The 13,963-nt window shown below is 40.0% G+C and overlaps 1 protein-coding gene across 14 annotated transcripts in view; it reads right to left on the bottom strand.

Annotated features, from left to right (window-relative positions):
• HECW1 (HECT, C2 and WW domain containing E3 ubiquitin protein ligase 1) overlaps nucleotides 1-13,963 on the bottom strand; it is a 266,693-nt gene that overhangs the window by 178,799 nt on the left and 73,931 nt on the right. For all 14 annotated transcript variants that reach the window (XM_040548239.1, XM_040548244.1, XM_040548245.1 and 11 more), the window contains one exon: nucleotides 8,127-8,451. In XM_040548239.1, the coding sequence (XP_040404173.1) occupies nucleotides 8,127-8,451 (325 nt within the window). The remainder of the gene's footprint in view (nucleotides 1-8,126; nucleotides 8,452-13,963) is intronic.

The raw sequence follows: 13,963 nt of genomic DNA on the forward strand, positions 1-13,963 counted from the left end.
CTGAGGTGTTTGGGATCCGTGCTCCGGCACAACCCATCTCTTGTTCGGTTCTCTCCAGTAACCTACAAATCTACCGAAAAGCCACAGACCACAAAAGGTGGATGGAATGAAGAAAGCAAAGAGCTGAGGTGGGGCTGAGCAAGAACAGTTTGGGGAGCTAAAAGACCCACAGCAGATGCTAAGTTGCAGTAGTGTTGGCATTTATCTAGTGGTGTTGGTGTCATTTAGTTCTGCATACCCTTAGAAGTGTGATGCTACCACAGTGTCCCCATAGCTCTCATTGCTACTTCTGCTATGCCTATCCTGGATACACATTTCTGATTTAAAGCTCCGGCACTTCCAGATTTATTCTCACCACTGTGGCAGATGGGACACATCTGGCTTTTTGTACAGCTACAGCTATACTTTAGGTATGCATTGCACATATTTCTCCACAATTAATGACATTTGTCTTTGCATGCACAAGTGAAGATGGGAGGAAGGAATCCAAACAAAGATGATCACAACCGCCTCCGTGCAGACTGAAATCAGAAAATATGCAATGTTTGGTGAGGTACAACATGAAAGACCTTTTTGTCGTTGTTGTTTTGTTTGTTTTTAATGTAATATTCAGTCCAAAGTTCTTGCAGTCAGTGGAAGCCTTCCCTTGCCAATGATTACAGTACAATTTGGAAAATGTGGACAAGGGTAAAAGAGTGAATCCATGAAAATTTCTTGAAGATACTAAAATAAGGGACGTTGCATGCCCAAGGCAGTATAAAGACATGATATAAAGGGACGTAGGAAGATCTGAAATGTGAACAAGAATGACACGCGCATGGTAACAATGTTCATTAAATAATGGGGAAAAATAATTTGCAATACTTGAAAAATGGACTTAAAGCAATGTTGAAAGATATAACAGCAGACAGCAAATTAAACAGGAGTTTGTGATCTGATACAGCAGCAAAAAAAGGAAAAGCCCACACAACTCAGGTGTTTGCACAGAAGCACTATGGATAAAGAATCTCTTGAGAGTCTGGAGCAATTTTATCTGAAAAAATGGCATTCAATTATAAGCTTATCACAAAGTAGAAGATCTTCAGTGAAGAAAAAATGTCTTTAGGGCTGGAGAGATCTGTGGATAAGAAAAGATTAGGAAAGCTGAATGCATAGACAGTCATTATAGGAGTTGTGAAGGACAGCATGAGAATATTCAAATATTATGAACATTGCAATGAAGTGTTATAAACAACAAGGAGTGAGAAGAATGATTTAGTTTGGTTTAGAAAACTAAGCAAAACACATGCTGAACCTTCAAAATGCACATAGCCACATGGTTAGCTTGACAACCTGCAGAGAACACATCTTTTTGGGTTAAGCTTCATCCTGCCAAGAGTTCCATTTGTGCTGTCCACTGTTTATGCTATGATTGAGTCTACCCAGTCAACGTCTTAACTTGCTCCATGGATGAAGTTTTTTTGTGGAATTGAGGCCATAAGCTGGCTTTTTGTGCACCAGTATCCCCCCACAGTCTGATTTCCTCAAAATGCTTTAGTAGGTCATCATTACTGTCTTCATTATCAGCCCGGTCTATACAGCAATATGGGCCCCACAGCACAGAAGTAGCTTTATCCATGGGCGTAAGGATGCTGAAAATCACAGAGGAGGCACAAGGCTGGTGTACTCCTGGCCTGCATTATTTCCCTCTCCAGATATTCAAGATGACAACTGAAGCAGAAAACTCTTCTGCAAGCTTATCTGGAAAATTTCGTAATACCACAGTTGTTATTTCCTGGAGAAATGCTAAATGAAAATGGGAATCTTTTGGCACACAGTAAATGCCTCTCTACCACATAATTAATATACAGAAAGGAAAAGAACTGGCAACCTACAGGTTTCTTTAACATTACTACTGTGGCTTTATGACTATGCCATAAAGCACAATACCACTGCACTAATCCCTTTACAGAAAGTGCTTGTTGGTACATTGCTACTAACAAGGTTAACAGTACATAAATGACAGACACAAACCTTGGAATCACTGAAAGGGAGAATGGGTCTGAAGCTATATCTGTAGCTAATACTCAGAGATCTTTGCATCTATTTGTAAGAGGTGAAACTGAGGCAAGAGCAACTGTTAGTGCCATACTCAGTAGGTCTGGAAACGGCATATCCTAGTTTTGTGTAGCAAAGTGGTCCACTAGATACAGAACTGAGAAATACAAAAAAGTGACTCAGCCTGAAATGACAAGTCACTCCCACCAGATCCAAGAGCAGCCAGGTGGGAACAAAGAACAGATATTGCTGCAGTAATGTACCTGCCAAGGCCTCTGATAGCTAAGACCTCCTCTGCTCAGCATTTGTGTAGCTTTTCTACGGTTCTTTTTGTGTGACAGGTTTGCTCCTCTAATACTTTTTCTTCCCGAAACAAATAATGCTGTGCTTTGTGAAAGCTGTGTGGCTGCTGGGCACCTCTGTTGATGTTTTACAGAGAGAGCAGATCTGCAGGTGTCGTACAACACGTAACTTGCTGACGTGACCACAGCAAGGCACAGCCTCTATCCCCAGCCCAGAGAGAGACCACCCACAAGATGACCCACCGAGGAGAAGTCCTAAAGAAGAGAGTGATATGATCTTAGGCCATTGAAGGATTAGAAAGATGGGTAACCCCAAGATATAAAATTCAAACATCAACAAAAATCACTGTCCTCTAAGCAGGCTCGTTGTGAAGGGTTTTGTTTTACCAATATTTCTCAGGCAGAGAGGTGGAGCAAGCAGACCAAATGCACAGAAAGCCAAAGTCAGAGATTAGAGCTGTCATGCAGGGACCCACAAGTCCCAGCACATTGCCATTTCTAACATTTTCCATCTCTGCTGGCCACATGTGACATTCTGCTTGTACGTGCTGCTCATCTGGTGAAATAGCTATACAAAAAAGCTCTGATCCAAGCCTGACTGCAGGAAGAATACGGGGCTCTTTCCGCTTGCTTCAGTAATGAGGTTTGTTGGATTATGCTGAAAATTGCCTTTTGGGGAGAGAAATAACATCACAGGCTAAAGCAGAGGACCAAAACGTGCTGTTTTAAAGCTAAACTTCAGTCACTAATTAGGTCAAGGCATTCTTACTTCTATAAATTTGAGAACTACTCCTCTGTCAAAAAAAAAAAAAAACACAAAGAAAGGCAGGAAATTGGACCCTACAAGATTTGCGTACAAAGAAACATTTAATAAACAGCCTTTAATAATGTTTTGCTTTCCCACAAGGAAATGTCAAAAGGAAAAAGAGTTTATTGTATATGGGTAAGAAGAGTGTAACATCAGCACTGATAAATTCCTGCCATCAGTGTGCACAGACACTGGAGCAAATGATTCTTTCCAAGTCTGGTTTAAACATTTCTCATCAGCTAGCCTACATCAGATATGGAGATGATGACAGAAGTGAAATCTAGTAGCAGCTAAAATGCTACTGCAGTAATTATAAGATAGCTCTTTATCTAGAGGAGCTGCCAGCAGTCCATATTAATTTATCTAAGAGGCTTCATACTGGAGCAAATAGTAATAGCAAATGAGATAACAGAGGAAGAGAAAACTGAGATAAATAACTGCAAATATTCCATATGTCTCACAGTAGCTACTAAACGATGGTTCTTTTTTTTGAAGAAAAAAAAGTCTACAAATACACTATCTTCACTATTCAAACCTCTGTTTTCATTTCACCTTTTCTTCAATGTGTGTTTTCTTTACCTGTAGCATTTTTGCAAAGAAAGCTCATAAATGCCATAGATTTTTAAATAGAAACAAAGCTATGTTATCATGTTCAAATTCCTCAGATAACTCTTTTTTGAGTGTTTACATGTATTTTTGATTATTCTGAAAGACTGCCAATATTCAAAGTGTTACAGTTCTCTTGAGGGAAGGCACATGCACACCTCAGGTGAGTTGTCACAGAATTTAGATATTCCACTGCATAGCTTGGAGCTGATATAGTATATAGTATAATGATATAGTATATACTAAAAGGGGAAGTTAAACCATCCCCAGAGTTCTAGTTTGGCAGGCATGAAATGTGACTCCTATGCCTGAATGCACAATGTCTTAAACACCCAGAAAGGCTTGTCCTTCAAATTCTCATATTTTTTGTCATTTTATCATGGCTATTCTTAAAATGCATTGAAGTAACAGGACCTATATTTTAAGAGTCATCATTTACTAATCTCCTTTCAACCAGTTTTTCTATGGCACTTCAACAAATTCAGGTAGGTGTGTATGAATGTTTTCACACAGCTACAGGGTAGATATAATCGATGATATTTTTGGCATAAGATACACAGCCACCATTTTTTAGACTGTTTTATATGAGACTGACTGGTTGCCTAGTCCATTTCCTAAGACCATGAACAGGTTAACACTAAGAATCAGCTCTAAATCCAGCTTTTACCTGCTTCTGCAAAGCTTGTTTCCCTTTTGGACATCCTTATGAATTTGCACACAGATCGAAGGGGAGAAGAACAGATTCCTTCATTTTTGATAAAAGCAACTGCGCCACAAGCAGCCAGCATTTCCCTAAACGGAGGACTCCCTTACCCCTTCTTCAGACAGCCTTAACCTTTGAATAACATTCCAAAATGCACTGTGGTTTCTGTATCAAAACATCTGATCTACACCATTTGTGCTCTTTTTCTTCTGGAAGCCTTCTATATTAGCCATATTTCCTCAGACTTGGAACATCTTTGTTCTGAAGCCTGCAGTTTATTAGGTATCATTAAAATTTTAGTGATAGTAGGAGTGGCAAGAGCAGATTTATTTTTATGCATTTCAAAGTCAACAGTCATATAAGATTATTTGGAGATATTTCCTAGAATACTACAACAGCAGTGACTAAACTCCTCTGAGGTGGGAACTGCCTTCTGTTCTGCTTTCATATAGCCCCTTCCAAGGATGCTCAGAAGCTCTCACAAGACAAATAATAAATAATAACTCTCATGCTCCTGCATTGAGTTTTATAGAAAAAACAACGCCATGCTGCCTGATACCTCAAGGACACAAATAATTTCTCTGTGTTTTCATGGTTTTTGTGCTTTCACCACAATAATAAAGTATTGCTACATTCAAACCTTTCAGGTCAAATCTCACAAACCCAAAACAATCACAAAAAGGATTGGACTGTAGCAGAGAGCTGGCTTTGAGACAAACACTGGAATTACCAGCAGCACTGCAATAGTTAACAGTGTTGCCACGCAAGTGGTAATAATAGGCTCCAACATTAATCCCCTACTGAGCAGACTGGGAAAAGCTCATACTTTCTTTGGTTCTCTTGTTCCAGTCTGGCTGGCTGCTAATTCAAAACATAGTCATATATCAGTTTACATCGTGAAGGTCAGATCCACAAGGCCAGGAACGTTTCCTCCCTAATCAGGAGTGCAGACTGGGGAAATCTATGCAAGCGCATGCACAAATCCAACCCATTAGGACGTCTGGATCTCCCATTCCTGTGGATGTATCACAAATGTTGAACAGAGTGTTTTATTTCAGGACAGAAATGTGGTTTTGGATTGACCCTTTCCAATTGTCCCTACTTTGGTTCACACTGTGCGGTGATCTTCAGGCACAACATCTCGATTCTCTCCTGGTGAATCTGAACTGAAAGATGCCCTACAGCTACCCAAGGGCGCTCTGTAAGCCAGACTGGAATCACTCAAAAACCAAGCCCTCTGAAATGAGTTCAGCAGCTGTTTGCTTTTGCAGATCAGTTCCTCTAGGTTTGCTCTATGCCATTAATGTCGATACAGCCATTGCACCAGTCACCTTCCTAGGCTCCAAGTTTTTTCCACATCAAACCAAACCAAAAAAAAAAAAGCAAGTGAACTTCACAGTCTCACAGATTCTTTCTTTACGGGAACCAAAAAAAAAAATAATAAAATAAAATAAATCTCACCTCACGTCAGGTTTTGGAAGGGAAGTGAAAAAGGAATGATGGGTGCTGCTGCCTGCTGTTACCTTGGCTATTTAGATTAGGAACCTGAGAGGATGGAGACAAAACACTTCCAAAGACATCAAGGGCCAACTGTTTCTTGGAGACTGGACACACTAATCATTTTTCATTTGGCAGCAGTATTTGTCAGAATGAACCACTGATTATTTCCTTTAACACCAAACATTCAGCCAGCAGGGGCAAGGATGCATTTCACAATTTATCCTTCTAATTTATTCTAATTCTAATTTATTGGGGTGTCTTGAGCAACATCCTGGTTGATAAGGTAAATTATGGAGGAGTAGCAGGGAGGATTTTTCACTCCCAGTTAATCTCCTGTGTATGGAGGTTACCTGTCAAAGAAATATGGAATGTATCCTCATAGCCCTTGATACAATGTCTGAGCTATGAAACCTGGCTGAATTAGTTCATCCAATATGCAATAGCTCTGTGGACTTTCTGTTTACAGCAGACCATCAGAAGGGATGCTTTTGCCTGTTTTTACTGGAGCAAAGCAGTCCTTCACGAGTTGTCTGCACTGCTGCAGAATAGGCTTAGAGTATTCCATAGTGCCTAGAAATGGCAGCCTTCTCATCTGTTCAAATAAAACAGTCAAAGGCAATCTTAACTGTAAACACAAGTAATTGTTACGGCCAACAAACCAAACTGCTTTCACTGCATCTGTTTTGAATCCAGTTTCTATCTTTTTCTTTTTTCTTTTTTGTCTGTTTTGTTTTCCTAAAAGATTTTAAATTCCAGGAGCCTACCTTTATTTTCAAAACAGGGTATTTTATGAGGTTACTCACAGGACGAAGTATTGAAGCCTGGCTTCCTGCACCCCATGCTCTTTTCCACAGCCATCCTCATCTTCCCCTTCTCCAAGTCACATCAATAGACTGAACTCCTTTTCCAGTGCCTACCACTATGCCAACCAGGACTCCTCTGCACTCTCTGACCTTCCATCCAGCTCCTTCTCATATCCCCCACCCTGCCAACGCCTGTGTTCCCCACATCCTCTTCACACGATGCCGACCCTTCTGATCTTATCCACTAAAGCACCCAACCAACACTTTCACTCCCTACGATTGCTCCGAAAGCCCAACTCACAACCTCCTATGCTTTACCTGGTTTTGTTTGACTTGCTGCCTGGGCAAGACAAAACTTTGAACTGAAATACCTGAGATTTGAACTGAAACATTGAACTGAAATATCTGCTAAGGGCTAGGCACGCTTATCTAAACAGGTACTGGCAGCATTTTACCAACATTTCCCTTGTGGAACGCACAATTTACAAATTGAAAATTTGTATACATTTACAAATGTACCAATATGAGTCCATCTTCTTTACCAAGCCACTGTTTTTCAGAAAACATTTAGAGTTTTGCATTTTTAAGACCTCTAATCCACTGAGGAATGTGACTGAAACTGATCCACCATGTTCAAAACTTACCAGAGGGAAAAGAGTTAATGCAGACTTCAGTCTAGGCAGTGGGACTATTTCCATAGGAACCAAACCAGGTCAAAATGCTTATTTTATATTGAAGTGAAACAATTAGGTAAATGTCCATTGAAAGCATTTCTTATTACTTTTCTGTGGGGCTGCCTTTATACAGATGGAGATGCCAAAAATATGCTAATGGCTGAATACAGCTTCCAATGTGCAAAAGAAAAAAAAAAGAAAAAGTCATCTGGGACTCCAGACTGCCTCAGTCTATAATTATTATTGTTCATATCAAAATATCCTCTGGCTATACAGGAAAGGCATTCTGTTTCACAGGGTTTTTTAATGATTCATATTCTTGACTTGTAAAACCTCTCATCTGTCACAGATTACTCAAGGACTTGTGAGAGGAAACCCTGAAAATATTATGCTTTCTTTATATAGAAGGCATTTTCCAGAAAATCCAAATGGCTTTAAAAATAAAGTGTCTTGAAATTTCAATAAACTGTCGATAGAAAGGATTCTCATATCTCTATTGAAGAGAAAGTCAGGGCCAGGACTGCAACTAGCAATTCAGGAGCAGAAGAAATCTTGTTGTATATAAACCCACTTAAAGCTTATACTCAGTGGATCTGTATTAGCCCGTTATTACCGTTAGCCCTTATTACTCTAATGCTTACAACTAAAAAAAGTAGCAAGAAAACCAAATGGGAAGGGGTAAGAGGGACTCACCAATGAGATACATGCCAATCCAGTCCCCTGCATCCACTTCCTCCTTTATATCCCAGTATATCACTAGGTCCTGTGAGTGCCCGATGGAATAGTAGGAGCTGCTGACCATCAGGGTAGATCGGCTGTCCGAAGTGACAAGGTCCGTGTCACTGGTAGACCTAGGAATAGTGACCGTCTCATGGGAATTGTTCCTGATGTCCATGTTATGGAACTGGTCAGGGTTATAGCTGTATCTGAGGGGCTCTTTGCACCGACGCCGATTTTGTGAGTTCCTTGATGGAGACGCCATGGCTGCCAGGCCCAGGAACCTGTTTTGGTACAGATTCTGTGAAGAAAAAATTAGAGAGGATAGTATTTACAGTATGATTCATGTTTCAGTGATGTCAAAGCTTATGAAAATTAGTGCATCGGAATGAGAAAGCAAGAAAAGAGCATCTGGCACTGCAAAAAAGAGATACAGAAAGGTGCAGCAGGCAACAGAGGCTGCTACTTCAACTTCTACTCCTCAATTCTTACCACGAAAACAAGTGCAAAAGCAAGCCTTATGCCACCGAGCCCAGCTGCAATCGGCAGTGTGTGAGGGAATCAATAGTAGCTGGCTTCCTCTAAGTTAATACACGCATCCAGACACCAACACTGTGACTATCAATCAAATGGAGAGCAGTTCTCTTTCAGCATCAGGAGGCAGCCTTCCCATGTTTGACTCCTGGAGTCAATCTTCCTAGTAATTCTTATTACATTTGCAAAGGAATCTTTTGTCACAGAAAACTCATCCCATTTGGTGGAGTGGTTAACAGTGAGTAAGAGCTTCATGTCTGAAGAGTTACAGCCATGAAAACGGAGTTGTCCCTAATACCAAAATAAAGACGTTTTCACTAAATGTAGTAGTGTCTCAGTACAGCTGACAGCTTCTCATGGTATTGCCCTGTTTTGTTTTTTGCAGTAGATGGAGAGATACTACGCACACCCTCTCTGGTAGAGATTTGGGAACGTACTGGACAATTAATGGGAGTGGAGGAGATTACTGCAGAGTAGTCATCGTGTTAGCAGTTGAAAAATTATTTAAATTCCAGCCTACTCTTCTTCCTCGAGGCAAGCCAAGTGACTTGTACGAAATGCGTCATGGTGCACGAGTTCTTGTGAGTTGGCAGATGGAGAATGCTTATGTTATGATGGGTTAATTTTGATGTGAAGCCCTGCCTTGATACTGATCAAAATACTGGTTATTGCTTACTTCTGTGCTGTTTGTTTTTCCATTTTTCTTCCCTGCTTTCCCTCTTCTCTCCCTGCAGCTCTGCTATTTCAATCACTTGGCTTTTCATTATTCATTAGTTTTCCATTATCCATCTGTTGCCAACCATGCTGTCAAGTCCGTTAGACACAAACCCAGACAGCTTTCCAGTACGCTATGAAATGCTTTTCACATGACCAGAAGTCAAATCATCCTTTTGAACTCAAACAAATTAAGTGGAAGAAAAATCTTAGCTCTTTTGTCCAGCCAAGCAGATATTTAACCCTGGTATCTATTAAGACTATGGTAGCACAGGAGAACAATCAGCCCTGAAAAAGCAAAACTTTTTGTTTATTAAATAATATCAATTTTTGCAGAATAATTAAGACATCTATTATTATGTCCTACAATTCCATTGCACAAAAGCTGTATGGAGAGAGCAAAAAATTCACCTGGCATGTTTTTACCCTTAGAATATGCTGTCACTTCGCAGAAAGTGCCCTACAACGCTTACAATCCAATGACCCAAATCCTCACTTACTGCATTAAACTGGGTTTATAGCAAAAATAGCTCCAGCGGGGATGCCACACCTTAGAGTGAATGCTGACACGATGGAAGCAAACAATGCAAAAGGCTGCAATAGAAATAGAGGAACAGAAGGAAGGATGTCTGGGGGGGAATGAAGTGCATGCACTGCTCACATCGGATAGCATTTGTTATGCACCTAATCCTACCTTTGCTTTTTCTTTTCTAACAGTTACTTTTATTCACTGTTTGAAACAAAAAAAGGAGAGTTCACAGTATATAAAACAGTGCACCCTGCAAACAGAAAATGCATCATCTTCATATATATTAAACAAACAAACAAAAAAAAAAAAACAGTTTCTTGCATGCTGTGTACATAATTTAAACTGGGAAGCACTTCTGTGCATGCACAACTACTGGGCTCTAGGCAGTAATTTAAACCAATAGAAGTTTCTACCACTTTGTCAAGAAGGTATATGCTGTCACAACAGCACCTGGGAAAACTATTACTGGTTCTGTAACGGTGAGATAGGAACATAAAGAATTTCAAGCCCACTCTTCTGTATCAGTCTGTCTCATTAACATGGCTTCCTTTGCTCATAGTGCGCTACCCAAATGGTACTTCAGTTCAAAGGCAGACCTGTTATTTCTGGTGACACAGTACTCCAGGGAACAGTGGTTCTACAGATACTTCCATTTTTGAATGGTAATGGTAGAGTGTATTAATTAACTGCATACTTTCAAATTAAATCAGAATTAACGAACATTTAACTTCTTCAGCTTCAGCCTGACTTTAACTCATTTTAGTGAAAAATGGTATATTCATCAATACGTTCGAATTCTCTAAGTTTCCATTTGCTTGTATATCGATGTCAATGTCACGAATAGCAAAGGCTGAAAGTAATCCAGAAGGCTACGGTCTCCAGAAATCTCAGTCTGCTTTATTTCCAACATTGATTCAACACAAATCATCCAGAAAAAAGAAAATCCCCAAACTGAAAAAAATCCAAGCAGATAGGACAATATAGTGACCTATAATTATCTGGATTGAATAATGTCATCAAAATATATGCACAGATGTATTAATAAGTAGAAGAAAGGTTAGGAAAAATAGTTATTCCACATGTGATTACCAGTTTTGCAGGTTTTTCATGTAATTCCAACAATATCTGCCTGTAAAATGTGCACACAGCCCCTAAGCCCTGATGACAGATTCCCAACCACAGTAAAATGGCTTAAAAATTATAAAGAGGTCCTCTCTATTCCTTGTGGAAGCAATCTGATCCACCATAAATACCTAGCACATCAGAAATTAACCTTTTTTGTGCGGGGGGGTTGAGATCATATTTATTCCCTCTATTCTTTAGAGGTGTAGGTACCCTAAGCACACTGTATACACTTAGCTATAGCCTAATTTTTAATATACAGTGTACCATGTACATTATAGAGCAAGAATAACGAATGGCCAAATGTTGCCCCAACAACACAACACAACAGTATTTCAGATTTTGTCCTAAAAGGGCCTGTCTTGCCACATTTAGATACATCACACACCTATGATGTATCCAACGTGAGCTCAAGCATGTCCTAAATCAAGGGTGCCGATATTGCCTTGGTGACTGTCCTGCTGCTTGACTATTCCCTCTGAATTCATCTGGTACAGGGGAAACAATGTGACAGGAATGGACAATATTTCAGTTATATCAGCAATCCAGTTCCTTTTGTGTTCAACACCCAAAGTAACAGATGTAAAAGTCTCTCTCTTGACATTCCTCATTTGAATGAACATAATGCATAGTAATGTCATAGGACATCCATAAGTAATTTTAGTTTACTGAACTAAAAAGAAATGTAGAGTTAAATTAATATCCAGTCAAGGAACACAAAAAAAATCATCACAGTTGGACAACACATAGGTTTTCTACTGCTATCAGCTTTGTAAATTAGCATTTCCTCTAATTAATTTAGTAACTACATTTCTTTTTGATATCAGAAAGAGCCCTTTTGTAGCCAGACAGCTCACCAACAAGTATTTAGCCTAAAATAACAATGTGCAGAGTAAAACTAGCTATATAAAAGTCCTACTCAAAATGAGATTTCTGGAGGATTATCTGTGGGCAGACCTTGCCTCTTATTTACATCACTTAGCCCATCTGACAAAACAAATGTCAGATAAGAACAAATTTTAGCAGAAGGGCGCAGTCAAAAGGAAGCAGCAGACAAGATCTGATTGTAGAGAAAACAGATCTCTAAGATGCACATATAGAAAACCTATAATCAGTAAATTCTGAGAAAAATAGTTCACAGATTTTATTTTCACATTCTCTCCCTTTCACACTCACACCTCTCTCGCTGCCTGGTTTTTGGCACTGGGCAGCAAGAGTTGCTGCAACCCCTGCCTTTTCCTTCACTGCCCCAAAAAGCAGTACCATCTCCCTTTCAGATAATCAGTCATCTTCCCAGTGAATTTCTCCAGAGGATTCAGAGCTGCCATGCAGCAACTTCTGCTGGAGAGCTGTAGTGCTTCATGTCTGGGGAGGTGGGGGTGTGATATTACTTCGTATTATTTTACATCATGCCAGAAGGGTACACAATGTTTTAGCAATACAGAGACATATCCCAGCTAAGGATCTGAAAAGAGCCAGCTCTATTCTCTGTTCAGAAGATTCAGAACTGGCTTTTAGATACTCAAACTGACAACCAGTTACTTCCTACAGCTGCGTTGACAGAGAGGTATTTGTGCAGTCAGGATGGTTGTATGAGAGACTTTTACTGCCCATACCAAAGATATTATACGATTGAAATACAACACATCACTAGAGTATTGGCAGAAGAGGAGATTACAAGAAACGAGGAGACATTAGCCAGAATAACAGTGAGTTCAAACTGAGGGATATGAAGCTTTACAGATGTCTGCAGGCATCACTGCAACCAGAATTTCAAGGGTAAATACTGAGAAGGATAGGGAGGTAGTTTTCTGTGATGGGAAGGCTGAGACAAAGCACATTTACATGTCCAAAAACTTAACAGGACTGTAGCCAAGACTAATATCATGGGCAAATCAGATGTGTCGTCAGCCTCTTGTTTTTTTCTCTGGAGATAAAGGGTCTCCTTATAAGCCCTACAAGTGACAACTAAAAGCTTATGATTGTGTAAAAGAGAAAGAGGAGTCAAGGGATATAAAAAATTAGGCTAGCATTCTGAAAGATAAATTATGACAGAAGTCTTCTGAACAGCTTTAAGTAAGATAAGATCACATGTATCAAGGAGGATATTGCACTAGCAGAAATATAAGGTAATAACAGCTTCTAGGAAAGATTCAATTGGGTGGATGAGAGATGACATAAAAAGATTTTAAAGACCTAGTCACGGCCTGCATGTGAACACCCAGGGCAAAATCTCAAGACTGGGCCAGAAAGACAAGCAGTAAAGTAGCACTGCATACAGGGGAAGAAGCGATGGGACTCTGCCAAAGCATCAAGGCAGACCAACTTCAAGGTGAGCCTACCAAAAGGGCTTTCAGTACATAAAACTTTTATTAGAGCACAAATTAAACCCCAGGAACTTCTGCAAGATAGAAAACTCAGCTCTGTTGGGTCGAAGAGTAAAAAGGCTGGGTGAAAGCAAAAAAATGAGAACAAATCTTTCTCTGTGATGCTCTCCTGCTTTTCATAGCCCCAAAGACTTCCTGTAGGATCTGCTCCCTTTCATGGTAGCTCTTTTTCCCGGCAGCCTTCCCATCTCCACTGCTGCTGCTGCCCTCAATCTCTTTCCCCATCTATTTCCCTGCCACCCATAGCCCCGGAGGTCCCTTGTGCTCAGCAGCTTTCAGGGGAGGTGCACTCTCCCTCTGACAAACTGTGAGCAAGAGAAAGGTAAAAGAAATGCACAGATTTCCTCCTGTTTGCCTGGGGATGGTTCTCTTAACAGGGCATGTGATATCCACCCTGGAAATTACCCACAAAGAGAACATTTGCATTTTCCTTTACTACAATCAACAACATGAAGTGCAAGGCAATGCAAGGTTAAGTAGAAATATAGCTTTAAATACGCTGTAATCAAGGTTACAGTTTCAGCTTC

Source organism: Cygnus olor, chromosome 2 (assembly GCF_009769625.2).
Source record: "Cygnus olor isolate bCygOlo1 chromosome 2, bCygOlo1.pri.v2, whole genome shotgun sequence".
NCBI classification, from domain to species: Eukaryota; Metazoa; Chordata; class Aves; order Anseriformes; family Anatidae; genus Cygnus; species Cygnus olor.